The sequence below is a fragment of the Stigmatopora nigra genome, chromosome 14 (assembly GCF_051989575.1).
Source record: "Stigmatopora nigra isolate UIUO_SnigA chromosome 14, RoL_Snig_1.1, whole genome shotgun sequence".
NCBI lineage: Eukaryota > Metazoa > Chordata > Actinopteri > Syngnathiformes > Syngnathidae > Stigmatopora > Stigmatopora nigra.
Genome location: NC_135521.1, coordinates 5,879,597 through 5,904,519, shown reverse-complemented (window position 1 = coordinate 5,904,519; position 24,923 = coordinate 5,879,597). Strand labels below are relative to the sequence as shown.

At 41.0% G+C, this 24,923-nt stretch overlaps 6 protein-coding genes, 3 long non-coding RNA genes and 1 other non-coding gene across 20 annotated transcripts; 5 read left to right on the top strand and 5 right to left on the bottom strand.

The window, feature by feature from the left end:
- Nucleotides 1–3,709: 3,709 nt before the first annotated feature.
- LOC144207513 (uncharacterized) lies at nt 3,710–5,578 on the top strand. 2 transcript variants are annotated; one of them, XR_013328694.1, is made up of 5 exons: nt 3,710–3,777; nt 4,562–4,656; nt 4,728–5,025; nt 5,093–5,184; nt 5,272–5,577. It is a non-coding gene; the product is annotated as an uncharacterized LOC144207513 (long non-coding RNA). The 2 variants fall into 2 exon arrangements; XR_013328695.1 differs by having other exon boundaries at nt 3,721–3,755; nt 5,272–5,578.
- A 206-nt stretch (nt 5,579–5,784) lies between these two features.
- LOC144207655 (uncharacterized) lies at nt 5,785–7,977 on the bottom strand. 2 transcript variants are annotated; one of them, XR_013328747.1, is made up of 6 exons: nt 7,494–7,977; nt 7,244–7,321; nt 6,442–6,530; nt 6,255–6,360; nt 5,951–6,014; nt 5,785–5,883 (listed from the first exon to the last, which is right to left on the bottom strand). It is a non-coding gene; the product is annotated as an uncharacterized LOC144207655 (long non-coding RNA). The 2 variants fall into 2 exon arrangements; XR_013328748.1 differs by having other exon boundaries at nt 5,955–6,014; nt 7,494–7,976.
- gla (galactosidase, alpha) lies at nt 7,854–10,466 on the top strand. Its single transcript, XM_077733273.1, has 7 exons — nt 7,854–8,107; nt 8,403–8,577; nt 8,880–9,055; nt 9,202–9,292; nt 9,367–9,528; nt 9,591–9,788; nt 9,847–10,466. Exons 1-7 carry the CDS (start codon nt 7,944–7,946, stop codon nt 10,150–10,152), a joined length of 1,272 nt encoding a protein of 423 aa, XP_077589399.1. The 5' UTR covers nt 7,854–7,943; the 3' UTR covers nt 10,153–10,466.
- trnav-cac (transfer RNA valine (anticodon CAC)) lies at nt 8,203–8,275 on the bottom strand. Its single transcript has one exon. It is a non-coding gene; the product is annotated as a tRNA-Val (tRNA).
- On the bottom strand, nt 10,250–11,710 carry rpl36a (ribosomal protein L36A). The gene is made up of 5 exons (XM_077733278.1): nt 11,626–11,710; nt 11,035–11,140; nt 10,764–10,831; nt 10,566–10,688; nt 10,250–10,336 (listed from the first exon to the last, which is right to left on the bottom strand). The coding sequence occupies exons 1-5, from the start codon at nt 11,626–11,628 to the stop codon at nt 10,316–10,318; spliced, it is 321 nt and encodes a 106-aa protein (XP_077589404.1). The 5' UTR covers nt 11,629–11,710; the 3' UTR covers nt 10,250–10,315.
- Nucleotides 11,711–12,076: 366 nt separating this feature from the next.
- On the top strand, nt 12,077–17,989 carry btk (Bruton agammaglobulinemia tyrosine kinase). Its single transcript, XM_077733269.1, has 18 exons — nt 12,077–12,221; nt 13,468–13,624; nt 13,992–14,096; nt 14,303–14,384; nt 14,473–14,598; nt 14,860–14,912; nt 15,014–15,201; nt 15,269–15,331; nt 15,410–15,464; nt 15,583–15,662; nt 15,862–15,989; nt 16,101–16,172; nt 16,252–16,423; nt 16,541–16,760; nt 16,840–16,904; nt 17,156–17,274; nt 17,361–17,518; nt 17,726–17,989. The coding sequence occupies exons 2-18, from the start codon at nt 13,484–13,486 to the stop codon at nt 17,795–17,797; spliced, it is 1,899 nt and encodes a 632-aa protein (XP_077589395.1). The 5' UTR covers nt 12,077–12,221; nt 13,468–13,483; the 3' UTR covers nt 17,798–17,989.
- LOC144207656 (uncharacterized) lies at nt 13,793–18,936 on the bottom strand. 4 transcript variants are annotated; one of them, XR_013328752.1, is made up of 7 exons: nt 17,964–18,936; nt 17,746–17,788; nt 17,350–17,512; nt 17,141–17,236; nt 16,643–16,757; nt 16,229–16,356; nt 13,793–14,257 (listed from the first exon to the last, which is right to left on the bottom strand). It is a non-coding gene; the product is annotated as an uncharacterized LOC144207656 (long non-coding RNA). The 4 variants fall into 4 exon arrangements; XR_013328751.1 differs by lacking the exon at nt 17,964–18,936 and having other exon boundaries at nt 17,141–17,263; nt 17,746–17,939; XR_013328749.1 differs by lacking the exon at nt 17,964–18,936 and having other exon boundaries at nt 17,746–17,939.
- Nucleotides 18,156–19,519, top strand: timm8a (translocase of inner mitochondrial membrane 8 homolog A (yeast)). The gene is made up of 2 exons (XM_077733279.1): nt 18,156–18,624; nt 19,029–19,519. Exons 1-2 carry the CDS (start codon nt 18,514–18,516, stop codon nt 19,188–19,190), a joined length of 273 nt encoding a protein of 90 aa, XP_077589405.1. The 5' UTR covers nt 18,156–18,513; the 3' UTR covers nt 19,191–19,519.
- Nucleotides 19,514–22,845, bottom strand: LOC144207651 (magnesium transporter NIPA2). Of its 4 annotated transcripts, XM_077733274.1 has the most exons (7): nt 22,659–22,845; nt 22,460–22,527; nt 21,528–21,660; nt 20,991–21,047; nt 20,802–20,892; nt 20,538–20,698; nt 19,514–20,340 (listed from the first exon to the last, which is right to left on the bottom strand). In XM_077733274.1, the coding sequence occupies exons 3-7, from the start codon at nt 21,658–21,660 to the stop codon at nt 19,835–19,837; spliced, it is 948 nt and encodes a 315-aa protein (XP_077589400.1). In that variant the 5' UTR covers nt 22,460–22,527; nt 22,659–22,845; the 3' UTR covers nt 19,514–19,834. The 4 variants fall into 4 exon arrangements, with proteins under 4 accessions (XP_077589400.1, XP_077589402.1, XP_077589403.1 ...); XM_077733276.1 differs by lacking the exon at nt 22,659–22,845 and having other exon boundaries at nt 22,460–22,614; XM_077733277.1 differs by lacking the exons at nt 22,460–22,527; nt 22,659–22,845 and adding an exon at nt 22,152–22,230.
- mars2 (methionyl-tRNA synthetase 2, mitochondrial) lies at nt 22,177–24,903 on the top strand. 3 transcript variants are annotated; one of them, XM_077733271.1, is made up of 4 exons: nt 22,177–22,375; nt 22,686–22,748; nt 23,071–23,405; nt 23,507–24,903. In XM_077733271.1, exons 1-4 carry the CDS (start codon nt 22,309–22,311, stop codon nt 24,707–24,709), a joined length of 1,668 nt encoding a protein of 555 aa, XP_077589397.1. In that variant the 5' UTR covers nt 22,177–22,308; the 3' UTR covers nt 24,710–24,903. The 3 variants fall into 3 exon arrangements, with proteins under 3 accessions (XP_077589397.1, XP_077589396.1, XP_077589398.1); XM_077733272.1 differs by having other exon boundaries at nt 22,178–22,379; XM_077733270.1 differs by having other exon boundaries at nt 22,177–22,748.
- The last annotated feature ends 20 nt before the right edge of the window (nt 24,904–24,923 follow it).

Below are 24,923 nucleotides of genomic sequence, written 5' to 3'. Positions count from 1 at the left end.
CCCACTCTATGTCCCACAACCTGCAGAGTCCATATCTGCCTTTAAAACCTGCCGATCAATAACGCTTACACTTAGTTGCACATCAGCACATATTTTTAGCAGCTCATGCTTTTAAGTGCAATTTTATGTGTGGGTGTTTATGGTAAATTGTGATTTTCTTGTATTTTTTTGCTGCTGCTGGACATTTTTTCTTTGTTCTGCAAAGTTTGTTTCAGTGGCGTAAAAGCATATCTGAGTCATCCTTTGTTGGAAAACGCCAACCGGATTGAACTTTTTTTGCAGCCTCAATGGCAACCAATAAGTCTTTTCTTTTTTTAATTGATTTCATTCCTCGCATCCTTTTATTTTTGTGAACGCAACCAACGTAGAACAAAAGTCTGGACACCCCTTTTGAGACATGTTCATACATGCAAAGTGGGGAAGAAAGAAGAAAAGTTGGAAGCTTTCAAGATGAAATTCCACATTTCAAGCATCACTGAAAAAGGCATCCTTGCGCAAACTGATTGAGAAAGCCATCCATACATAGATTTCTTTCCACCAATCCCTTGCTGCGCTACAACATGTTATTTTTATATTCATAAGAGATTCCCAACACAGCTTGAGAGGTTGCAGTCCATCTTTTTGGCTCGACACGACAAGAGTAAGAAGGAGTTAGAAGCTTCCAAATCTCTATGTCGGACCCTTTATGAATATGAAAGGCCACTTGGTTCATTTGGATAGTCATTCTTAGCTTCCTTATCCAATCAAAAAGGTGGAAAAGCTCATGTTTCCTTATTAAGTCTAATAGTAAATAGGAGGTACAATTTTTCTCCATTCAAATTGGATTTAAAAGTGCTCATTTAGAAGGATGGCACTTGTTTAGGGTCAAGTCTTGTCCAGTACACAACTATTCGGTTGAGACCAAATTAGAGGCAGAACCCTAGAAAAAAAAAGCATAATGTTATGCCGTCTCATCTCGGTAATGATCTCCACGTGCTGTTTTCGTTGTCCATTACACAACGTTCCTTTTTATGCCTACTCAAACAATTAAACAGCCTGCACCAGAAGTCCTGATAATGAGTTCTAATATGGCATACAATTTTCTGCTTCCTTCTTATCCTTCTCTACACCATTCTCGGCATCCATTCCTGCTGCTATTTTGGTAAACACAGGCTTTTTCTCCTCCTGCCTGTCAGCTGTCCATCACGCATGTGAGTCGTAGTGAGCCTAATGCCCCCGAGAGCCGCCATCCCGCCTCGACGCTTCGACTCAACCGGTGGAGACGAGCCGAGCAGGTATTACGGTCTTCTCCCAGGAGACCATGCCAGCACGTACACATCTTACCGGATGTTGAACAATGATTAATTCCTTCTAAAAACTGCAAGAACAACCTCCTGCAGAGTTTACCGAGCTGATGTTTTTTTTTTTTTGCACTTTGGGTTTCTCGTCTTTTCCCAACTGAGTTGGCAAAAGTTTCAACGGCAAAATCTACAGAAAAGTCCAAAGATTTCTGAATCGATTCTTAGGATGTCCAAGGAGAGTTAGATCAGGCATGACAAGATTTTTTTGAAGATACTTGCCGGTTGTCCCTGAAGTGCCTTTGTTTCTGACCGTGGAGTTGAGTTTTAGTGAACGGCATCTGCTAGCATATCTGGAATAATAATAAGGCTGAAATAAAAAGTCTACTCTTCAATCTTCAAATGCCATGCTGAGAGAATTGATTCAAAAAAAAGAAGAAGAAGACCAAAACAGATCTTCTCAAAAAGTTCTACAAATCAATTGAAAATAAACAGCGGGATAAATATGAGGTAATGTTGATGCATAAGTGTGTATAGCCTCTTAAAACTGGGAATTAGCCTTTATCAGGTTGTGTTCTTTAGGGTTTAAGTTTGGTTTTTAGGTTAGTTTGTAACTTTAGTTTTTAGTTTAGTTTTCTTATGTGAAAACTTTTGCCTCTTCTGGGAATAACAGGCTGAAAAATGTTTTTTTTATATATATATTTAGGCATTATTTTTATTACTGTTTAGTATGCGAGTGTGTTTTAGATGAAGCCACTTCTGGCTTAATTTTTTTAGTGCTCTTCATTAGATAGTTTTCTTTTATAAATGAGTTGTATTTGCTGACTTTTTAGACTTGACATTGCACAAAAAAAGCAATTGTTTAATTAAAAGTGGATATGACCATGAATTTGAAAAATAGTCTCTTAGACAAAAGTAAAAATTCTAGCAATTAAAATTCCTCAAGGACACATTTGTCAGATTTAATGCCAAACAATGTGTCATGATTAGAATAAAAACCCCCTTGACTACAAGTAATTAATGAACTTCGTGGCAGTTGTGCACAAAATGTTTGACATCCAGTATTTTTACTTTTGATGCTAGAAAAAGAAATAGGTCTGCACTAAATTCCGGATTGAATGCTCTTCTTTTAATGGGTTCAAACTAATTATTCCTCTGCCACTGCCTTCAAGTGTAACATGTAGTAATGAGCAAAGACCCTCAGGTCTGTAAACAGTGGGGTGTATGTGTAGAGCATCATAGTAATGTTGTCATGGGATCTTGTTACCATAGTGACACTGGTCATAAAATCCCACATCTTTTAAAAGAAAAGAAAAAAGACTGAGTTGGTGCACATTGGTGCATGTATTTAAGCCTTTTAAAAAATATATAAGCTCCATCGGTTGCTTACACGATACATTATTTGCTATTGATATTATATTTTATATTATTTTGATTCTTTTTTCCATCCAATTGTGAAATTGTCTATGGAAAAAAAAAGGTTGAAAATGCTAGGATGAATGTGCTACGGTTTGTCTGTGAAAATAGATCTCAAATTTGACTACACAAGCTACCCATGACTTTCTCTTCCATTATGGGTTGGAGCTCAAGAAAGGGAAGGCGATGGAGCGCTGTCCATGGTCCTGAAGTCAAACGTGTGTCAATTAACCCCCCCCCCCCCCCCCCTCTTAAAATGAAAAGTGCTGAAAAACAGCTACACGTCTGCTCTGTTTGTTTGTTTGTTTTACAAGTGCACAACCACACGTGGTGAAGTCCAGCCATGCATCACGCAGACGCCAATATATCAAATTACAATGTGACATTTAGAGCCCGCATGTCTTCACTCGCTGGATCTCACATGAACTGTGGCAAATGACAAATTGTTTACATCGAGCCCGTCCCTAGTGGAGGCCTTTGATTGGGCGACATTTAACTGAAATGTCACATTTTATGTTCTTTTTTTAAAGTTTTAATCATCCTGAGCCGTGGACTTAAGTTCATTGATTAAACGGATCCATCGCCAAACCTGTCGTCGCTTTTTATTATTTAAAAAAGAACATGTATAGTAAGACTTTTTGTAAAAAATGACAATGTATGTATACTAAGGCTTTTTTATTTTTAAATGATCATGTATGATAAGGTTTATTTTTTAAATGTAGTATAGTAAGGCTTTATTTAAAAAAGAATAACCACGCAAAGTAAGGTTTTTATTAAAAAGACCATGTATAGTAAGGCTTTACAGAAAATGATATGAGACAGATACTGTTTTAAGGGATCAAGACCAAAAAGTAACGAACATAATACGTCATAATACGTCTTCAAAACATAGGTATTTTGATGGGAATACAAATCACCTCTTGGAGTACGACAAGCAAGCCACCATTTTTTGCCACTTTCAATATGGCGGTCAATGTGGGCGTGGCCTATAATCAACACAGCTGGTTAAATTATGCACATGGGAAGTGCCTCGTCTTCTCCAGCAGCCCTTTCTATGCAGACGTAAGTATAGCATGTCAACGAGGTAAGGCCCGGCGTAAGTGCATTTTTATCACGCTACCGGCAGATTTCTTAGGAATCAATTGAGCTAAAACGCCAACAAATCTGTTAGTTTAATGCTAGGTTGAACACACCGTCGACGATTTAAACCACCGACTGTATGCATCATATGACAAGCTATCTTAGCATTAGCGTCACGACAATGCTTTCCATTTGACTACTTCAAGCGTCGTCTTGAGGCAATACTAAGAGATCGAGTCCGTTTTCTCCATTGACGAGTCGTCTAGGAAGACTTTTTATTTAATCAAACAAAGTTAAGACATTAACGGACAGTTTATTGGGTAAAGGCTCACTCAAAAATGACATCCAGAGGCACGACTTAGTTCCGGGTTTGTTGAATGTACTAATAGTTTTCACTGCGAACACCCGTTTCCACATTTTAAATATTCTGCTTTCACACTAAAATCATTTAAACAAAAAAACGGTTTAAGAATACTTTCTCCTAGCTGTTAACATCAGTCTATATTTAATCGCCTAGATTGAAAAAGGGAAAATAACACATAGGACTCTAACTTATTCACATTCTTTATTTTGATCGTTTATTAAATTTATTTTAAGATTTGTCATCCCTTATTAGTTGTTTGGCAACTCTCAAATAGCTTTTTTTTAAATGAAGTTTTCCCTTTTTAGCATCATCTTTTGTTTTCTCAAGATAAAACTAGATTTAACATCAACAAAAAAGCAAGCCCGTCTTTTGAATGTCATGTGTCTATATGCTAACTTTTGCTTTTATTTTTTGCATACATTAGGTCCATGTCCAGACTGGAGGAGCAGGTGATCTTCCTTGCAAGTTGCCCACATGAAGATGAGGTCTCTCTTGCACAATGTGGCATCTCTTAAACACGTAAGCCTATCTGTTGAATCTCCTGTCTATACATGCTAACGTTTGCTTCTTTTTTTTTTTGCACACATCAGGTCAACATCCAGACTCTGGAGGACCAGGTGATCTTCATCGCAGGTTGCCCACTTGAAGATGTCTCTCTTGCATTGTGGCATCTCTAAATTCTGCACTTTGAAGAATATTGGTAGCCTTAAACAAGTATGCCTATCTGTTGAATTTCATATCTATATGCTAACTTTCTTTTATTTTTTGCACACATCAGGTCTATGTCCAGACTCTGGAGGACCAGGTGATCTTCCTCGCAGGGTGCCCACTTGAAAATGTGGCATCTCTTAACTCTGCACTTTGGAGGATACTGGCAGTCTTAAACATGTAAGCCTATCTGTTTAATCTCCTGTGTCTATGCATGCTAATGTTTGCTTCTTTTTTTTGCACACAGGTTAATGTTCAGACTTTGGAGGACCAGGTGATCTTCCTCGCAGGCTGCATATCTTATCTCTGCACTTTTGAGAATGCTGGCAGTCTTCTTAGGTTAGTTTATTGTAGAGTATTCATCTGATTTTTTTTTTTATGGACCAAAGTTGCAATTTACTAATTCCCCTCTTATTTTTTTTTTAGGTCAAGTCCAATCCCTAAGGTGAGGAGGATTTCATCTTTTTTCTTCATCCAGTCATTTTAATAAAAGAGATTTGAGTGTCATTTATCTTTGTAAAAACACTTGGAGAAAAAAGACCCCAAGACCCTCAATGGTCTTTTTTTTCCTTTTTTTTTTGGTGTTTATATACCATGTCTTTTTTTCTATGTTTCAAAATAAAAAATTTACTAAGTATTTCTGGTTGAATTTTTTTTTATAAGTATTTTTAAGGAAAAAAATGACTAAGTGTTTAATGAGCTTTTTTGGAAATTTTTATCTAAGTGTTTTGTTAAAAAAAATGAATTTGAAAAATGTGAATTTTTCAAAATTAAAATAAGTGATGAATATTAAAAAAAAAAAGACTAAGTGTTTAGGGTAGAATTTCCTAAAAATAATTTTAAGTGCTGTTTTGTCTACTGATGAAGGAAAGTAAACAAGCTAAAAAAAGTTTCAGTGTGCAAATGTTTTCGCTCAATAAAAAAAATGTCAAAATACAATTATACATTTCAAGGTCTTTATTTTTCCACAAAAGAAGTTTTGCAATTAAAGATGAGTTGATGACTTCTTCCATAGATGAAGAATATGTTCTTGTCATTCTGGAAAAAAATAAAAAGGATCAATGCACAATATAATGGGGACAAAAAAAAACAAGTTAGGTTTTACCAACATCAGAACAGCATTTCTTGCCATGGTACCAACTCTCCTCAGTCAGAAGGTTTTCATCCTCCTGCAAAAGAACACAAGCAATATTAAAGCTCCAGGGGGGAAACAAAATAGAAATACCAGTTTACTTTATAACAGGAATCTCCAACTGTAGTACTTGAGGGCTCCTGTTCAGTTTATTTTCCATGTCCTCCATCACACTTAAATCAAGATCATATGATTCAGATGTGGTGAGAGATGGAAAGCATACTGGATAGGGACCCTGAGGACCAGAGTTGGAGACCGGCTCTAGAATGACATGTACCTGAGGGGATGTTAGTGTCAAAAACTGCAGTCCTTCAATGTCTCCATATAGCTGCAGCTCACCGTGGCACCTTTTCTAGCGTTGATTTGGTAAGCTTGGGTGGACACTGAAAAGAAGCAAGTCACAAAATGAGTAGGTTTAGTATTTGGTGGAAAAAATAAAATAATGTGAAACACTTGGATCTTACCTCATCCACAACTTCTGCCTTGACTTTTTGGTGTTCTGGTCAATTTTGGCAGCTTTCACCTCTTGCACCATCTTCGTGGCTTTAAACCTCTACAAAAGAACAACAGCATGATTATTTAACCATTTGGGTGCACAAATGACCCACATTCATTTCCCATGTTAGTTCATCCTGGATGTGTTTTTTAGTCAATCATTTCAAAACCCTTTTTTTTTTATTTCAAAAAGTCCTCATTGCTTTGCGTTTCTCTTTATAAATATATTTTACCATGTTTAAACTTGGATCAAAAATGATCCCTGCACTATTGTTGAATGTCTCACTTGGATTTTGTCAAACCCACGTTAAAACTAAAAATTAAAAGGTCCAAGCCCTGAGGTCTTCATTTAAGAAAGTAAAGGGAAAACAAGCCAAGGGTAAATGTAAATATTCTATAAGTGTACGGTTTATCCACTAATGCCACTTGTGTGGGTTATCCACAGATCCTCGCTATTAAAAATCATTTTAAACTAAAAATGAGAAGGTCCAAGGTATTCCTTTCAGAAAGTGAAGGGAAAATAAGCCAAGGGTAAATGTGCATATTCTATAAATGTTACCGTTTATCCACTAATGTCATTTGTGGGTTATCCAAAGATCTTCGCTGTTAAAAATCATCAGACTAATAAGTGTTATCATTCAACATTTGAACGTATCATAATCAATAAAGAGCCAATTGAAGAAAAAAAATCATTGAATACTGAACGCTGGCATTTAATTATTACACGGAAAGAGAAAATAGAAACTCCGTATTTTAAAAAAAATGACTCACTTTCCCTACAACTTGCTCCTTGTTGGCCAGTTAGGACACATTCTTGATGTTTCCCAGGATTCTGCGCTCGTTGAAGAACTGAAACACAATGAAATCATTTGTTTTTAAACATAAAGAGCTATAGGTAGCGCAATGTAGCCAGTTTGTTTACAAACATTTCGGGCTGCACCACGACAAAGAAGCATGCTCCCGTCAAAAAGCACGCGTAAAATGAGACTTGGGGCTTCGAAATCGCCAAATGACAACATACCACATGCGTTGCATTGTCCTGCATGAACTTTAACAGGTCTTTCTTCGGTAAATCGTCACTTCTGAGCTGCTCCGCGGTCCACTGCAGCACTGGCGTTTGGTTCATCGGCCATTTTGAAGGATGGAGGCGAGCATTTAAACTCTGACCTCGGTCATGCGCACTAAAAACAGAAACACAAAATATACATTGTTTCATAAAAACGCGTATTAAAAACAGAATAAACTAACTTTTAAAGACCGTGTATGGCTAAACCTTTTTTCTAGGGAAAAAGACCTTGTATAATGTTTTTTTTTAGGCTGAAATGCGACTGGCTATTTCAAAACAAACTCTAATGTCATTGAGTAGACTGCACGTCAATCAACGAGGAAAGGCTGGATAAACCTGCCACCAGGAAATGGAGCAAAGCAAAGCAGTTCCTCGGCATTTGTGTGCGTGATAAATTAAACGTAAATGTCACCAAATCCTGCTGCGTGGGTGGTGGTCGTCGTTGTTTTGTGGAGCCAAGCCGGGGCTCTTGACAATGGCCTGGCCAGGACCCCAACGATGGGTTGGTTATCATGGGAGAGGTTCATGTGTAACACCGACTGCGAAGGGGATCCGCAGAACTGCATTAGGTATGAAAATTAAGGCCTGAAAGGGACGATAAAGTGAAAAATAACAATCAATATCAATCGGCCCATAATTGTCCAAACAAACCCCCAAAAATAAGTGTTTCCGCCCGGTTTCGAACCGGGGACCTTTCGCGTGTGAGGCGAACGTGATAACCACTACACTACGGAAACTGATGGTGGTGCTGTTGGAAATGGTCATTATGACCATCTTCACAGTCCAAAAAATGCTTTTACTTTATAGTGTTACTGTGAAATATTGTATAAAAAATGCATCTAACATCTGCTTATTGTTCTATAGTGAGCGTCTTTACATGGAAATGGCGGATCGGATGGCTGCCGAGGGCTGGAGAGAGGCCGGATACCAGTTCATCTGCATCGACGACTGCTGGATGGCTCCGAAATGGGATGCTGGGGGTCGCCTGCAGGCCGACCCTCACAGGTTTCCTGGGGGCATCAAGAAACTGGCCAAATATGTGAGTGACGTGTAAACAAAAGAGTAGTGAGGTGAATGTCATACAGCACATGTTAACTCCCTATGCAATACATGTTCTATTGGAGAATAAGCTCTTCCTAAAGGTAACAAATTAAAGTAACTGTTACATACAGTTCAGTTGTATTTGACTATTAACTCTCACAGTGGACAGCTTTAAAAAAAGTTATTACTTCAACTCCTTCGCCACTAATAAGTTCACATAGTATATAATTTAAAAGACATACACTAATGGAAATTTGTCATCGCGACACTGTCCTCTCGTGGAAACGGTGTTTGTTGCAGGTGCATTCCAAAGGGCTGAAATTGGGCATTTACGCAGATGTGGGCCAAAGCACTTGTGCCGGATACCCCGGTAGTCTGGGTCACTACGATGTAGACGCCCAAACAATTGCAGAGTGGGACGTGGACCTGCTCAAGTTTGATGGCTGCTCCATGGATGTGGCTTTGCTCGAGCAAGGAAAGTGTGCTCAAACCGATTTTCTTCCAAAAATAACTGCAAGGCAAATTCCAACTACCACTTTTCCTTGCAATTGTTTAAACAGATACCAATGAAGACAAAATAATAACTATGTTGGCCCCAATGATCATGTTTATTTTGTTCAGGCTATGTAAATATGTCTAGAGCCCTGAACAGAACCGGAAGGCCCATTCTATATTCCTGTGAATGGCCTTTGTACAAGTGGGCCTCCCAAACGGTAACACCAACCTGATTATTAATGTCACCATTACTGGTATTTTCAAGTTCTAAATTATGTTGCAACACCCCTAGCCCAACTACAAGGCCATTTCCCAAACGTGCAACCAGTGGCGCAACTTTGCAGACATCTACGACTCGTGGAACAGTGTCAAGTCCATCCTGGACTGGACCGCGGCTCATCAGGACATTGTTGTCCCCTCCGCCGGTCCCGGGGGTTGGAACGACCCAGATATGGTAGGACCGCCATCGGTTTAAGCCCGGCGACCTCTTTAGGCTTGTACTCACATCAACTTTAGCTAGTGATCGGGAACTTTGGACTCAGTGGGGATCAGCAGGAGTCCCAGATGGCACTGTGGGCCATTTTGGCGGCCCCGCTGCTCATGTCTAATGACCTGAGGTCCATCTGCGGGCGCTCCAAGGAGCTGCTTCAGAACCGCCAAATCATTGCCATTAACCAGGACGAGCTGGGCAAGCAAGGCTACCGCACAGCCACGGTGGGTCCATAAGTGCACGTCGGAAATAATCGTTTCCATTAAACGATTTGTTCCACAGGTGGATCATTTTGATGTGTGGGAGAGGCCATTGTCCAACGGCAGGCTTGCAATTGCAATACTCAACACGCTGGAGATTGGAAGCATACGGAAGTTTTCCTTGGAAAAAGCTCCCGGCTGGAAGTTGTGCACTCCGTTTTGCAACATCACTCAAATCCTGCCCCAATATGAAGAAGTGGGTGTTCAGAGGGGGTACGGGGTCTCCGTTAACCCGTCAGGCACCGCCCTGCTCGTCATCGAGCCCATCGGTAGTCGTGGAAAAAGATACTATAGGATTCTACAGTCGGAAAAACTGACATATCTATAGATACATAAATTTTAAAATCTCAGCTAATTGTTTGGGATCTCATTTTGGGATAACTAATAGTGAGCACCACAATAAGAGTATTGGGGAGAAGATGTGGTAAATTTGAAGACATTTATTGAAAATTGTGACTGTGACAACTCGACCCAGAAGAGTGAACCACATCTTAGAACTGGATGACCTGGCCCTGTTTGGAAAAGAAAACAGACATGGTTTTAAGAATAACATTCAAAAGTACCAAAGTCTTCGTCATTAAAGCATGACAAATAATGTAATTTTATAAAACCGGGAGTCATTAAACTTTCAATCCCACTTTTTCTTGTTGTCTCTGTTAATCAGCATTTTGTTTTACTTTTGCTAGTGTTATTACACGATCTAAATCACAATGAGCAATCCGAGAGTCTCATTCATCTTACCTTTCTCTTCTTGTCTCCGCCCAACTCAAAGTGCTTGCATCGCTTGATTGCCAGCATTCTCTTGGACCTGCAATTTGCCTCCATGCACTCCAGCCTCAGCACAATCTTCTTTGTTGTCTTAGCCTTGAAAGGAGTTCATTTTAATGCCCAAACTTCCCAGAAGTGCGGCATTGCGCTTCGAACCAGTGTTCAACTTACCTTTTTACGGAAGATGGGCTTGGTCTGACCTCCGTAACCGCTCTGCTTCCTGTCGTATCTCCTCTTACCTATGTGATTGACGTGAACAAATCAATTTATGTCACAATGTGGCATCCCAATATTTTTATTTTTTTTCCCATTCACCTTATATTCATGAGGGTGCTGGATCTTATTCTAGCTCACTGTTAACCATTTACACTAGGTATCAAAATGAATCTTATACATACTTTTTAACCATCCGAGAATAAATAATGTCTATAAAGGAACTTACCCTGAGCGTAAAGGGAATCCTTTCCCTTCTTATACTGGGTAACTTTGTGGGATTGGTGCTTCTTGCACTTCTTGCAATAAGTCCTGCGGGTCTTTGGGACGTTCACCTGAAGACATCGCGACAAAACAACGTCAACAATCCGACACGATCATATTTATCATGTACAAGAGTATTACTATTATGTTATGTCACTGGCATGTCAAATCACTGGCCTACTACGAAGCAGTTCAGCAAGCTTGAAAAAGTAGCCCCAATCCATTTAGCGCACGATAACCAAAACAAATCGGCATACGCGAAATAGTAGCAAATTCACATGTTGATTTGTTCTCATTCGATTTATAATTTTTCGATGACGCGAAATGGGAATATTTTCCACTGAAGAGGCCGGTTCAGCGCGACTAGCCAATTCAGTAGGGTAGGAAAAAGGCAGTTTTTTTAGCCATAATCTCAACATACGTGTCAAAAAAGTGGCGCCGTTACAAATATGGAAACATGGTACCATTATGTGAATAACCAAAATGCATCGATGGTTTATTTAAGTATAAGATTAACGTAGATTCTTTGCAGTGTATCTGAGTATTATTTTCGTACCATGTTTGCGTCTCAAGCAGAGCCAAAGAGGAAGCCCAGAACCGGAAGCACTAGTTTATTGGAAACATTGTACCTAGTAACTACAGTGCCCTCTAGCGTGTTACATTAGTACAGCGGTCTTTACATTAATTACTACTTGAAAAGGACTAAAATGTGTGGTGGCGTGTTTTTATGAATATATATTTGAAAAATACAAATATAATACAGAAAACTCAACCTCTAAATAATATTTAACATATGACCTAATTTTCAAAAGACAATTAATTAAACATAAATACAAAAAATACTAATTCCCTAAAGAATTACACAAGCAGCTATTTTCTTCAAATAAACAACTTAAACGCACAATCCGGACAGGAATGCAATAATCTGTTAATGTTTAGCCTTTATTTGTCAGACAAAACTGTCCACGGGGCTGATATGAAAATGAGCAGCGAGAGAGAGAAGAAATGGGGAAGTAAGTGTGAGTTCCTCTGTGAGGCCCATTTTTTTCTTCTTCTTCTTCTTGCTCCTCACATCACAAAAGATACGTGTTTTCTATAGAATGCTATAAAGCTTTAAGCCACGACACCAGCAGTTGGTCATCAGACGCCTTGGTAAGTCGCCCACTTTCAATTTATTTGTCTAGTCAATAAGCTCGATTTATTTTTTCCCCAAAACATATTTGTTATGGACAGTATGTAGATTAATGTACAATATGTTTGTATGGATAGGTGGATAAATGGTTATTTGTTTTAATGATATACTTCATTAAAGTAAACTTGATGAGTTGAGGAATTGACATTTTCTGCTTTTACTAAATTGTATTGTTGTTTAATGTCTATCATATTGCAAACATACACAATACAGGACAGCCAATAAGGATACTCTCTCACACACACACACACACACACACACACACACACACATTTGCTCACTCAAACACACACTTATCTGGTAGAAAGCAACAGGAAAGAAAATGGTCTGGTGTACGATGTTTATGTTTTGTCAGAGTTATAAGAAAATGCAACACAAAAATGAATGCTTCCTTAATAAGCATCATAAGAAAAGTTTGACAATGAATTGTCAAACATACTATAACTGCCGCTATAAATATACACTATCTACCTATAATATCTGCATTGATCTCCAGGTATACAAGTATCATATTCTTGCTATTATACACTGACTGCATCTTTTTTTTTTTGTCGCGACAACATGGCAACACAAATATTAAAAAGGTACAAATGCTTGATGAAGCAAAAAGGGGTGCAACAAGAGTGCACGAGTATTAAAGATGTCATGAATTTAATGCGATGTGACACGGTCACATTTCAAGACAGATTAGATCTGTGTGAACTCAAGTGGAGCGGCAAACAATATCGCTGCCCTGTAATCGTGATGCAACTTCCCCATCGCAGTCAGCACTTTGGAGTCATTTTGAATCATCTTCTTTTCAAAAAAAATATGAAAAAAATGTCAAAAGCATGAGAAGAAAACAAAAAACTAAAAAATCTAGGAACAATTTATTTGTGCTTATCCTTGATATGTTTTGTTTGAGAGCTTAACACTTTGAACTAGGCATCCCTTACTTAATCTAGTACATAAAGAAATGGTAAAGATAGCAAAATACAATAATCACCTTAATGGCAATACAAGTGAAGCTAATCTTTCCTGACAATCAATAGAAGGAAGAGTGGTGCTCTTTGTGTTTGCATGAAAGATTGTGGTAGACTGACGGCACACATGAGCGATACAAGGAAGTGCTCAGATGAGCTGCGTGATAAAAAGCCTAGCCATTCATACACCACAGTCAATAGCCTCCTACAATCTAGCCAGTCATATGTTGACCATTCCTTTCAGGTTAACCTCATCAAGCATGTGTGATAGTATTTTGGAAGACATCTTTATAAAGCGCTCGCAGCAGAGGAGGAAAACCTCACCTTTGAACTACAAGGAGAGATGGTTCATCCTCACGCGGGACAAACTCTGTTACTATGACTACGATGCTGATAAAGGGGTGAGCTGCAAGTGTGTGAAAACTTCAACATAGGCAGAGACGAATCATGCAAAAAAATCGGGTACTGGGTAAAAATGTAGTCATGGTAAAAATCATATCATATCTGAAAATGAAATAATTTAATAATAATTAAATAATAAAAGTATTATTTTTCTCCAAATTGGACAGTGTGTGATAGGTGATAGTATTGCCAAATAAGCATGCACTAAATTTAAGATTCTTTACAAAAAAAAACTTACTTAAAGAGCCCAATGCAAAAGTTGTTACATGGCGTACACAATTTGGAATGATCAAAAACGGGTAAAACGTTTAAGTTAGCAGGTATGTGAGGACAATACTGTTCTCCTTTTATCCGTCTGTTGGACAGAAACGTAAAGGGCTGAGGGGCTCGGTGGACTTGGAGAGGATTAAATGTGTGGAGACGGTCCAGACGGAAGCCAACTGCCCACGGGAGCGCATGTATGCATTCCAGGTATTTCACAAAGTTTGCGATTTGTAGTTTAGTTGATTGTAGTTTAGTAAGTGCAAGAAGTGAAAGCAGCAGGCCAGATGTGCGTACTTTTTTTGTGGTTGCCAGTGTAAATTGGAATTCTCCAGTTTTACCACAAAGGAAAGCAAGAGATGAGGCATTAGCTGAAATTACAAAACCAAATGGTATTTTTTTTTTTACCCCATTAGGTCATTTATGACGAAGGGCCGCTGTACATCTTTGCGAAAACAGAGGAAGTTCGAGCTCAATGGATAAAGAAGCTAAAAGAACGTGAGAAGGCAACGCAGACTGATATCATCACCATTCTCGTCACTTTGTGCAGGAAATGTGTGTTCATGCAAATGTGCTGTTTTTGCAGTGGTGCAGACTAACAAGGATTTGATGCAAAAGTATCACCCGTGCTTCTGGATTGACGGCACGTGGTTATGTTGCCAGCAGGAAGCTAAGCAGGCGATGGGATGTAAGGTTCTCAATAAACAGAACGGTGAGCACTTCAATAACTTTATTTTTTTTAATTTTGACTAAATGACTGATGGCTCAATGAACCATTTTGTGCAGCGAGTATGCAAATTGGTGAGTTTGTTTAGAGAATGTCATCTGTATTTCAGTATTTATTATAAAGGAACTATTATGAGTTCACCTTTTGTTTGGTGTGTGGGGTGATGTTTTTTTTTTAAAAATGCAGAAAATGACTAAAAGTTGCAGTACTTTGCAAGACGTAACAATATTTCCGTGTCTTGAACAGGATTTGCGTATGGAAGGGGATCATACAAACCATTGCCCCCAACTCCTTTGGAGGTAAACACCCATACTGAATGGAAAATGAAATGAAATTTACTGATGAACAAACAAACATCAATGAGAAAAGTCTTTTTTATGTTTGGCTGATTTTTTTAAAGGAGAAGCCCAGTCGGTGGTCCCCACCCCAGCTTCCCGAGTCCGACAAACACCCCTCGGGCACAAAAGTCATAGCTCAGTACAACCACCCGGCCATGATGTCCCATGACCTGGAGCTGAAGAAGGACGAAGAGTACACCGTCCTGGATACATCCAACCCTAACTGGTGGAAAGCCAGAGACAAATACGGGTTGGTGACACTAACTCCATGAGTTTAAATGTCTTAAAACTGCATGTAAATATGTTGTCTATTCCAGAAATGAGGGTTACATACCCAGTAATTATGTGGTGAAAGTTGGAAATGGCTTGGATAGACATGAGTGAGTATCAATGGCCCTTTTCTATGGTATAAGAAAAAAAAAGAAATTTTCTTGACAACTGTTTGTCTCTTTTCAAAGTTGGTACTGCAAGAACACAAACCGCAGTCAGGCTGAGAAGTTACTTAAGACTGAGGTAAATATCGTCAAAAAGTCTCCTGACACTGGAGAATGGCCTGAGCTTTGATTGTAAAGTGCCCCTTTTGACTGTGGGGCAGACATGCTAACTAACCACTTTGACTTTACATCTAAAGAACAAAGATGGAGGCTTCATGGTCCGAGACTCGAGCAAGCCTGGGAAGTACACAGTGTCTCTGTTCAGTAAAGGAGGCGGGTGAGTTTCATTCGGTGTAACACAACACAATTAAATCCAATATCTGCTGTATCTGCTGACCAGCAAGAAGTACATTAAAGCAGAAACCGTGACTGTGTCATGTGTGTCATTTGTCTATGCAAAACACTCTCATTTGCCTATCTGTTGATAGTTAAAATCCATACAACCTTTTCCTGCCGTCCCTTTGCCATCTGCACAGGGATTCCGGTGGCAGCTGCAAACATTACAACATTTGCACTACGCCACAAGGGAAATTCTACTTGGCAGAAAAGCACAACTTCAACACCATCCCAGAGCTCATCAATTACCATCAGCACAATTCTGCAGGTTACTACTACATCCTAAAAACTATGAATATCAAGTAGCAGTAATTTTATGATTGCCCCCAATTATTCCGACCAGCATTGGTCACTCATGATCTTGATTCTCTATTTTTAGGCATGTTTAGCCGGCTTAAATATATAGTGTCCAATCGGGCACGGCCTCCATCCACAGCAGGGCTGGGCTATGGTAAGGACATTGAGCCACCTATGTTAATGGATCATATTAATAAGAAATGTACGTACCCATCGTGTTATTTGTTCTTAAGGCATGTGGGAGATCGATCCCTCCTGCCTCACGTTCATCCGAGTCCTGGGAACGGGTCAGTTTGGAGTGGTGCAGCATGGGAAATGGAAGGGTCAGCATGACGTGGCTATAAAGATGATCAAACCCGGAGCCATGTCAGAGGATGACTTCATAGAAGAAGCCAAGGTTATGATGTAAGTGCCGTCAGTCAGTTTGGAAAAAATATGCCCCGTTTGGCGTACATTAGCTGTGTTTCCTTATGGTGGATTGTAAAGTACTCTGGATAATGAGCTGTCCTTTTTTCAAACTAGGATGCTCCACCATGAAAACCTGGTGCAGCTGTACGGCGTGTGTACCAAAACGAGCAGCATCTACATTGTCACCGAGTTTCTGTCCAACGGCTGCCTACTCACCTACCTCAGGGAGGGTCTCAGGCAGCACCCCACCTCCGTGCAGCTCCTGGAAATGTGCAAGGACGTCTCAGAGGGCATGGCTTATTTGGAATCCAAACAGTACATTCACCGAGATCTGGTGAGAGGGCACAAATTGCATCCGGTGACTTCTTTCACTGGACATTTTGAATACAATGTGTTTTTTTTCTCCTTCGCAGGCTGCTAGGAACTGCTTGGTTGATGGCAATGGTACTGTCAAAGTGGCAGACTTTGGCCTTTCAAGGTATTAACCTCACAAAAAAAATCAGTGGGGGGCTCACACCATTAAAACCCCAAACCAATATTTACACCATAATCTCCTATTGTGAATTAATTGTCAGGTGCTTATCATTCAAATTTACATTTAAATGTATTAACCATAATAATCATTTTATAGCCATAGTAAGAGGCAGGTTACTGTTATTCCACTGCAAAATGCAGAGCCTGCAATGGATAATAATCAAAAAATGTGAAACTAACCTTACATTTTCTTAGATACGTCCTCGACGATGAGTATACAAGTTCGGCGGGTTCCAAGTTCCCTGTCCGTTGGTCGCCACCCGAAGTTCTCCTCTACTGCAGATTCAGCAGCAAGTCAGACATCTGGGCTTACGGTGTGTGTGTGGTCGTGTAGAGATGATGGTTTTTAAGAACTGCTGGCTGAGAAATGAGTCTATACCAACACTGACCTTATTTCCAGGGGTGCTGATGTGGGAGGTTTACACACTAGGGAAGCTCCCATACGAGCGGTTGAACAACAATGACATCGTGTCTCAGGTGTCCCGGGGTTTGCGACTGTATCGTCCTCAGATGGCTTGTGAGAAGGTCTATGGCATTATGGCGTCTTGTTGGCTGGACGTGAGTATACAAATGCATATCAAGATTATTAAACAGTCCATTGGTGTGGATGTGAGCATGAAAGTGTGTGTCCAGCCGATACTGGATGGGAAAATCTAGACTTTATATTCTAGTAATTGAAGCATTCATTTGTTGGTTTGTTAATTTACAGTATAAATAACATATGACTATTTTTTCTTTGATGTTTGCTATTTCTCTTCATTTTAGAAGGCTGATGAGAGACCCACCTTCCAGGAGCTGGCCTTCACTGTTCAGGATTTGCTATATGAACTTCAGTAGATTATACACAGTAGCAACAGGCTTTAGAAAGAACCCACACATTCCAAAAAGTTTCAATATTCCATTGAATGTCACCAGTTAGAAATTGATCATTTGGCTTTTATGTGGTATCCAGTAGCATTTGTTATACTAAAATATGGGAGTGTGATGTATGAATGTAAATTACCCAAATAAATTGTCATTGTCAATCAACTGGGAAAAGTGGATGTAAAATCCTATTATTTTCTGAATTGCATATTCACATGCGAGACAGGGTATCTGTGATGTCATTTAAACGCGCCGTGTGATTTGCCCATTTACTTCTGGTTTACGCCCATAGATATCCCATACATGATAGATGTCAAGAGACGAAGTCGGCAGCCTAGGTAATTAGCGGCCATCTTGGATTGAAAAACGGCAGTAATGCAAGTGATTTTGAAATAATACATAAAAAAACAAATCTCGCAAAAAGCGGGTGTAAGTTGAACAATGTATTGATATTCCAAAGCTCCATAGACACAAGTGTTATCCCGTATTTCAGTAAAGGCTCCGACGCAAAATGGCCACCAAGAGAGCACGCTCGTGTCCGTTGGCTCCTAGCGCGGAGCAAAGTTGGCTTTTATAGAGATGATATCTATTTTAGCGCCTATACTACATCCACGTGAAGGTCAGTATTTGTATCACAAGGCGCTCCTTACCGTGGGGTTTCTCGGACTACCGTTGGCGTTTAATCAAATATGGACGGAAAGAACGCGAGCACGGACCCCCAGCTCCAGCAGTTCATCGAGATTGAGTCTCAAAAGCAAAAGTTTCAACAGCTGGTGCACCAAATGACGGAAGTGTGCTGGGTAAGTGTGTCCTCCCCAGCTTAGAGTTGACAGATCTAGGCAAATCAACGATAGTCAGTTCATTTTCCAAATAATAAATATACTCAACTAGGCATTTGAGCTCCGTGATCAGTCGCCCAATCAAATGAATTTTAAATACTATTGCTAGTGATGACTGCTTTCATGATGGTGTGTTCAAGTACCTGTTTACGCGGCGGAATTACCATCCCCTTTTAACATACATCCCAAACAAGGATGAGACTTCAACTTGTGATTTAATGGCGTTTGTTTTATCAACCTTTACCCATGTATCATGCAGTCTAATCATTGGAAGGGGTTCAGAATGGATGCCACCATTACTATCATTTAAATATTACTGTAACTGCCTTACTTACACCTATGATGTGTGTTGTTTTCCCTACCAGGAGAAGTGCATGGATAAACCAGGGCCCAAACTGGACGCAAGGACAGATGTATGTTTCGTCAATTGTGTGGAAAGATTCATCGACACCAGCCAGTTCATACTTAACAGATTGGAACAGACGCAGAAGAGTCGAGGGCCTTTCTCGGACAGCATGGGAGACTAGCATTGCCACTGAAGGACACTGACTAAGCCACATGTGAATATGACCTGTAAACATAAGTGTTTTGTTAAAAGTGCCTCATAAATGGTATTATGTCCACCCCCACCCCCCTGACTTGTGAGACTGATGTAGCTGGCTGGCTTAAAAAAAAATCAGTTTTCAGACCACATGGCTGTCAACTGATTTTGCAAGAACAATTCAGGGGAAGTAAAGATGCACAAATTAGTGCCCACCACCTGCAAACACTGCAAGTTAGTTTCCTATTAAGACATTTGGAGAGAGGATGTGTGCTTAACTGTAAAATGACTTGTACATAAATTACTGTATAATGATTTGGTCTGATGCTTTATTTTCAAAGAGACTGTCAATAGGAGAAATTTCTTTGGTCTTATGATGCATTACTATTAACTATTAGTGCTGATATAAGCAAGTACAAGGTTAAAAGTTCTTCTTAGAATGTGCCAAATAACCATGTTTAGGCACTTACTCCACTTTTAGAGCTACTGTGGAGAACAGCTGCACAAAATGATCAGTTATAACTGACAATTTGCACGAGAACAATCTACCTATGAAAGGCGATGGCGGTTTTACCTTTCTTGCTCATTGGGACAATTCTTTCAGTGGCATAAGTACCCCCAGTGTAGGCTTCAGGGTCCCTTCCTGAGGTAGAGGGGCATGGAGTCCCAACTGAAAGTAATGTCCTTGAAGGCATGCAGAAGGAAGATTCCCAGCACGATGGTGAGGAAGCCACTGATGGTTCCCACGATGGCGCCGGCACTCATACGCAGCCATTCTTTGAAGAGGATAGCGGAACACGCAATGACGGACGTGGTGAAAAACACATAGTAGATGGGCGTGACGATAGAGGTGTTGAAGATGTCGAGGGCCTTGTTGAGGTAGCTGATCTGAATGCTGACACACAAGGCCAGGCAGACCAACAAACTCCAGAAAAGAGGCTCCTTCAGTACAGCAGTCCCAGCCACGAGTTCCTTGATGCCAATGCCTAGGCCCTTGACGCAAGACACGGACAGGGAGCCAATGGCGGAGCAAATCATGATGTAGACCAGCACGTTCTTCTGGCCAAAACGCGGCCCCGCCACAAAGATAAGCACCAGGCTGCTCCCCACGATGCATACAGCAAACGCAATGAAACCTAGGGGATATCATTAAACAAAAACTGGTCATGTTTGGCACAGGTGAGGAAAACATTTCAGTGGGGTGGCCCAACATTCATACGGTGAAGAAATTATTGAGTTGAAAACTACTTTAGAATGGTAACACAATTTTTTATGCTGTTACTTCTTACTATTTATACTATGTAAACCCCTCTGAGGTTAAAGTGTGGCATACCGGGGTCTTTGAGTTTTTCCGCCATGGCGCTGAGGGACACCACTTCCTCCTCCTGGGGGGCATGCACCACCATGACAGTGGAGCCCAACACGCACAGCAGGCAGCCCGTCTTGCCGTGAACATTCAGGCGTTCGTTGAGGAAATAAGATGACAACACGGCACTATCGACACACATAGGCTTAGCACTGAGGTATAGATGGCATGGACCTGGCTTGTTCAACACTCCTGGCTTAGAAATAGCACTTAGAAATACTCCTGGCGTACCTTACGAGCACACTCAAAGCTCCCAGTGGGGTGACGAGGGTGGCCGGAGCAAAGGCGTAGGCGGCAAAGTTGGCCGCCTCTCCTACTCCCACTGAAACATCATCACTTTGCATTAATATGTCATGATGGCTACATTTACAGCTTCCTGCAAAAACTAGCAAGCATAAAACCTTAAACATTGTGACTTACTTGAAACAAGTCCCGCCCACCAGAGCCATTCTTTGAGATAAGCATAGCCACCTTGACCTGGGCACAAAAGCTGGTGAGTTATGCAATTGCAATGAACAATAACTTGGAAAAAACTGTAATCATGGACCCTTGTACCACAGGCTTTTACTTATTTTCTGTTTTTTTTTCCCTGAGGCATTATTTTCATATAACTGGATAAGAAACTTTATTTGGGATTTAATAAAAAAAATGCAATCATCCGAATAAAGTAAGGTTTTTCAATTTGAATCAATTTATCATATAGATGTGTCCAACCCATTTTGAAAAGGGGGCGTGGTAGTGATGATTTGAGAGGACAGGATGATGAGCAAATAGAGCCAGCCCATCTATTTTAAACGAATTGGGCGTCTATAATTGTCAATGATGGGCATTAAGTAACAATATTGTGGTCTGCATAACCCAAGGTTTATCATATATACGTATATGAATTGTCACTTATCCTACAAGGTGTTAAACATATTTCGGTTTTAATGTAAATTTTCTGGAGTTTTTGATTACCTGCCCTGGTGGATCCCTTGCTGGCCAATCGCAGGAGGCCTTTCTTCTTGAGAATGAAGCTGGTGCCGATAAAAAGACTGGAAGATACGGCCAGAGAGAGCCCAATGTAGAAGTCTACACGACCTGCTTCCATCTGAAACAAAAGTCGATATCGCGCGGTGTTAAAGTAACGGTCACGCACCAGTTTAAAACAACGGTTTAAGCAGAAAACACTCCCTTCCTCCACTTCGACAAACACAAAAGCTGTGTTTCCACATCACATGACAACCAGCCTCCTCCGGCAAGTCGAATCAACTCAAACTACCTTTAGGATGGCGACTAGAACGTCATGATTGTACTTGATTTAAGTCAAAAGTTAATACTTTTACGAAGCAAAATGAAAGTATTTATTACCTCGGTTGTCACGTCGTCTCCATCCGTATTCGTCTACGTCAAGTAGCAAGTGACTTAACACAACCACGGTGCGCTACTAGTGGGTGTTTATGTGACTCGTGACAGCTGGGGTAACTAGCGTTATAAGACTGTTTATTACTAATAACATTATTATGAATAACCTTGCAATCTATTGTGCCAACTGTTTCTGTAAAATGGGGATACTGCGAGAAATATAATACTACTACTTACAAAAACGGAGAAGTTCCACTTTAAGAAAACATGACTTCGTGTGTCTTAAAATTACGATTCATCTGTGGGCCTTGAATACGTCGCAGTTTAACAAACAAAATGATGATTGGTTCGTTTATGGTCACGAGAGAAATCGCCTATTGATTTGATTGGACTGATGCAACGTGACAACCGGAAAAAAAACACAACCTTCATGTGGCATTTACTTCGACAAGATCGAGATCGTGGGTAATTTTCTTCAACATTTTCAATTAACGATTACGTTTACAATGTATAAAAGAACATTTAGCATTTAGCAAAGCACTTACCCAGTGCGATCCCCATCGAACATGAGGGCCCCTTTTAGCTTCATCACCAGGAGGTGTCAAACTGTTGGCTGTTGGCAACAAATCGCATATTTATCACGGTTATCAAGTAATTCCCGGGCCAATCTTACAAGCAGCGATGCTTGCAAAGAGGAAAGAAGCTACTACATAACCACGCCGATCTTCTATGTCAACGCCTCACCTCATCTGGGCCACTTGTATTCCGCAGTTTTAGCTGACTGCATGCACAGGTACAAGCTTCTGCAGGGATTCAAGTCAAGATTTGCAACAGGTACTTCATCATTCTGGGCAAACTATTCCACAAAGGGCTGGAGTAGGTGCTTATTTTCATTCCAATTCATAAAGAGGACACTTCAATCTGGTGCACTTCCAGTGCAATCAGTGGATTGCAGTCAGGTGCTCCTTGTTTTCTAGAAATCTCATTATGCAAAGTATCTGTGCTGGACCAGTTGGAACAAAAACATGCACCGACAGTAGCCCTCGAGGACAGGTTTGCCCACCCATTCTAAACAAATCTATTACTGCAAGGCTGCTACTCAACCATAAGGCTTACCTGGGCTTAGCCTTTAAATGTTGGGTGGTGTGTGTTTCAGGCACAGACGAGCATGGTTTAAAAATCCAACAGGCGGCCGACACAGCAGGAGAAGACCCCCTGACCTTCTGCACGGGCGTCTCCCAGCGATTCCGGTCCGTCTTCGGCAGCTGCGACGTGTCCTTCACGGACTACATCAGGACCACTGAGGAAAGACATCGGAAGGCAGTGGAGCACTTTTGGTGCACTCTACGAGATAAAGGGCTCATCTATAAGGGCATCTACGAGGGATGGTACTCCACACCTGACGAGAGCTTCTTGACTTCGACGCAAGTAGCTGACGCCATTGACGGGACGGGTCAGGCTATCACCGTTTCGCTGGAGAGTGGACACAAGGTGGGTCCACAAAGATCTAAGAAAACATTTTTTTTTTATGATAGAGGTAAACAATCCATGTTCCACTGAATAACTTATAACCTTATGCAATGATTTTCCAGGTGGAGTGGGTGAAGGAGGAAAACTACATGTTCCGTTTGTCGGTGTTTCGGACACAACTGCAGGACTGGCTCCACAAAAACCCCAGCGCAATCCAACCAGAGCGCTTCCGTCAGGATGTCCTCCAGTGGCTCCAGGAAGAACTTCCAGACCTTTCCGTGTCGCGCCAAAGAAGCCGTCTCCGGTGGGGGATTCCCGTCCCAGGCGATCCCCATCATACAATCTACGTGTGGCTGGATGCTTTGGTCAACTACCTCACGGTGGTCGGTTACCCCGACGGCCACAGTTCTTGGTGGAGCGCGGCTCGTCATATCGTTGGCAAGGACATCTTGAAATTCCACACCATCTACTGGCCATCTTTCCTCCTGGGAGCGGGATTGTCACCCCCTCGGTCCATACTCGTGCACTCACACTGGACAGTCAATGGGACCAAGATGTCTAAAAGTCTAGGCAACGTGGTCGATCCCAACGAGTGTTCGCAGGCGTTCACTACCGACGGCTTGAGGTACTTTCTCCTGCGTCAAGGCGTACCTGATTCCGACTGCGACTACACGGACCACAAAGTCCTCAAACTCCTCAACGCGGAGCTAGCCGACTCCTTGGGCGGTTTACTGAACCGCTGCACCGCTCCGGCGCTTAATCCCAAACAGACATACCCAGAGTTCTGCCCGTTGTCTTTTCCCAGTGAGCGTGGCGGGAGAACCGTGCCGGAAGACTACCGCATGTTGGATGCCGTGCAAAACCTCCCGCCGTCGGTGGCGCGTCACTATGAGAAGTTGAACGTCTACAAAGCCCTGGAGGCCATCGCGTCCTGCGTGAGACAAACCAACGGTTTCGTTCAACGGCACACACCTTGGAAATTGAACAGGACGGATGACGGGGACCGCCGCTGGCTGGAAGCGATCGTCCACGTCTCCCTGGAATGTATGAGGATTTACGGGATCCTCCTCCAGCCTGCTGTGCCGAGACTCGCCGACAAGCTGCTGTCTAGGCTCGGCGTGCGAGATGACGAGCGGAATTGGAGCGACCTGGACTTTCTGCCCAGCTACAGGGGGAAAGAATGCCCCTTCCAAGGGAGAAGTCTAGGACCAGATACAGGGGTGCTTTTCAAACGTCTGGAAAGTCCTAGTGGAGACAAGGAAAAGACAAATCTAATGAAAAAGCACATGAAAACAAAACAGTTGAAAACATTTACAGTACGTTGACAAACATCTCATGATGTATAGATAAGGCAAAATGATAAATATTACATACTTGTGTTTTCTTTTGAGCCTTTCTGAACTTTTAAGTTGTGAAGATGAATTAGTCCAGGCATTCCTTCTGAAACGTGGGAGGAAAAAAATATTGCTGTACAAAAGAAGAGTTTCTAATGTGCAATTAAAATAATGTAATGTAAATACTCACGTGTCGCTTTTTGAA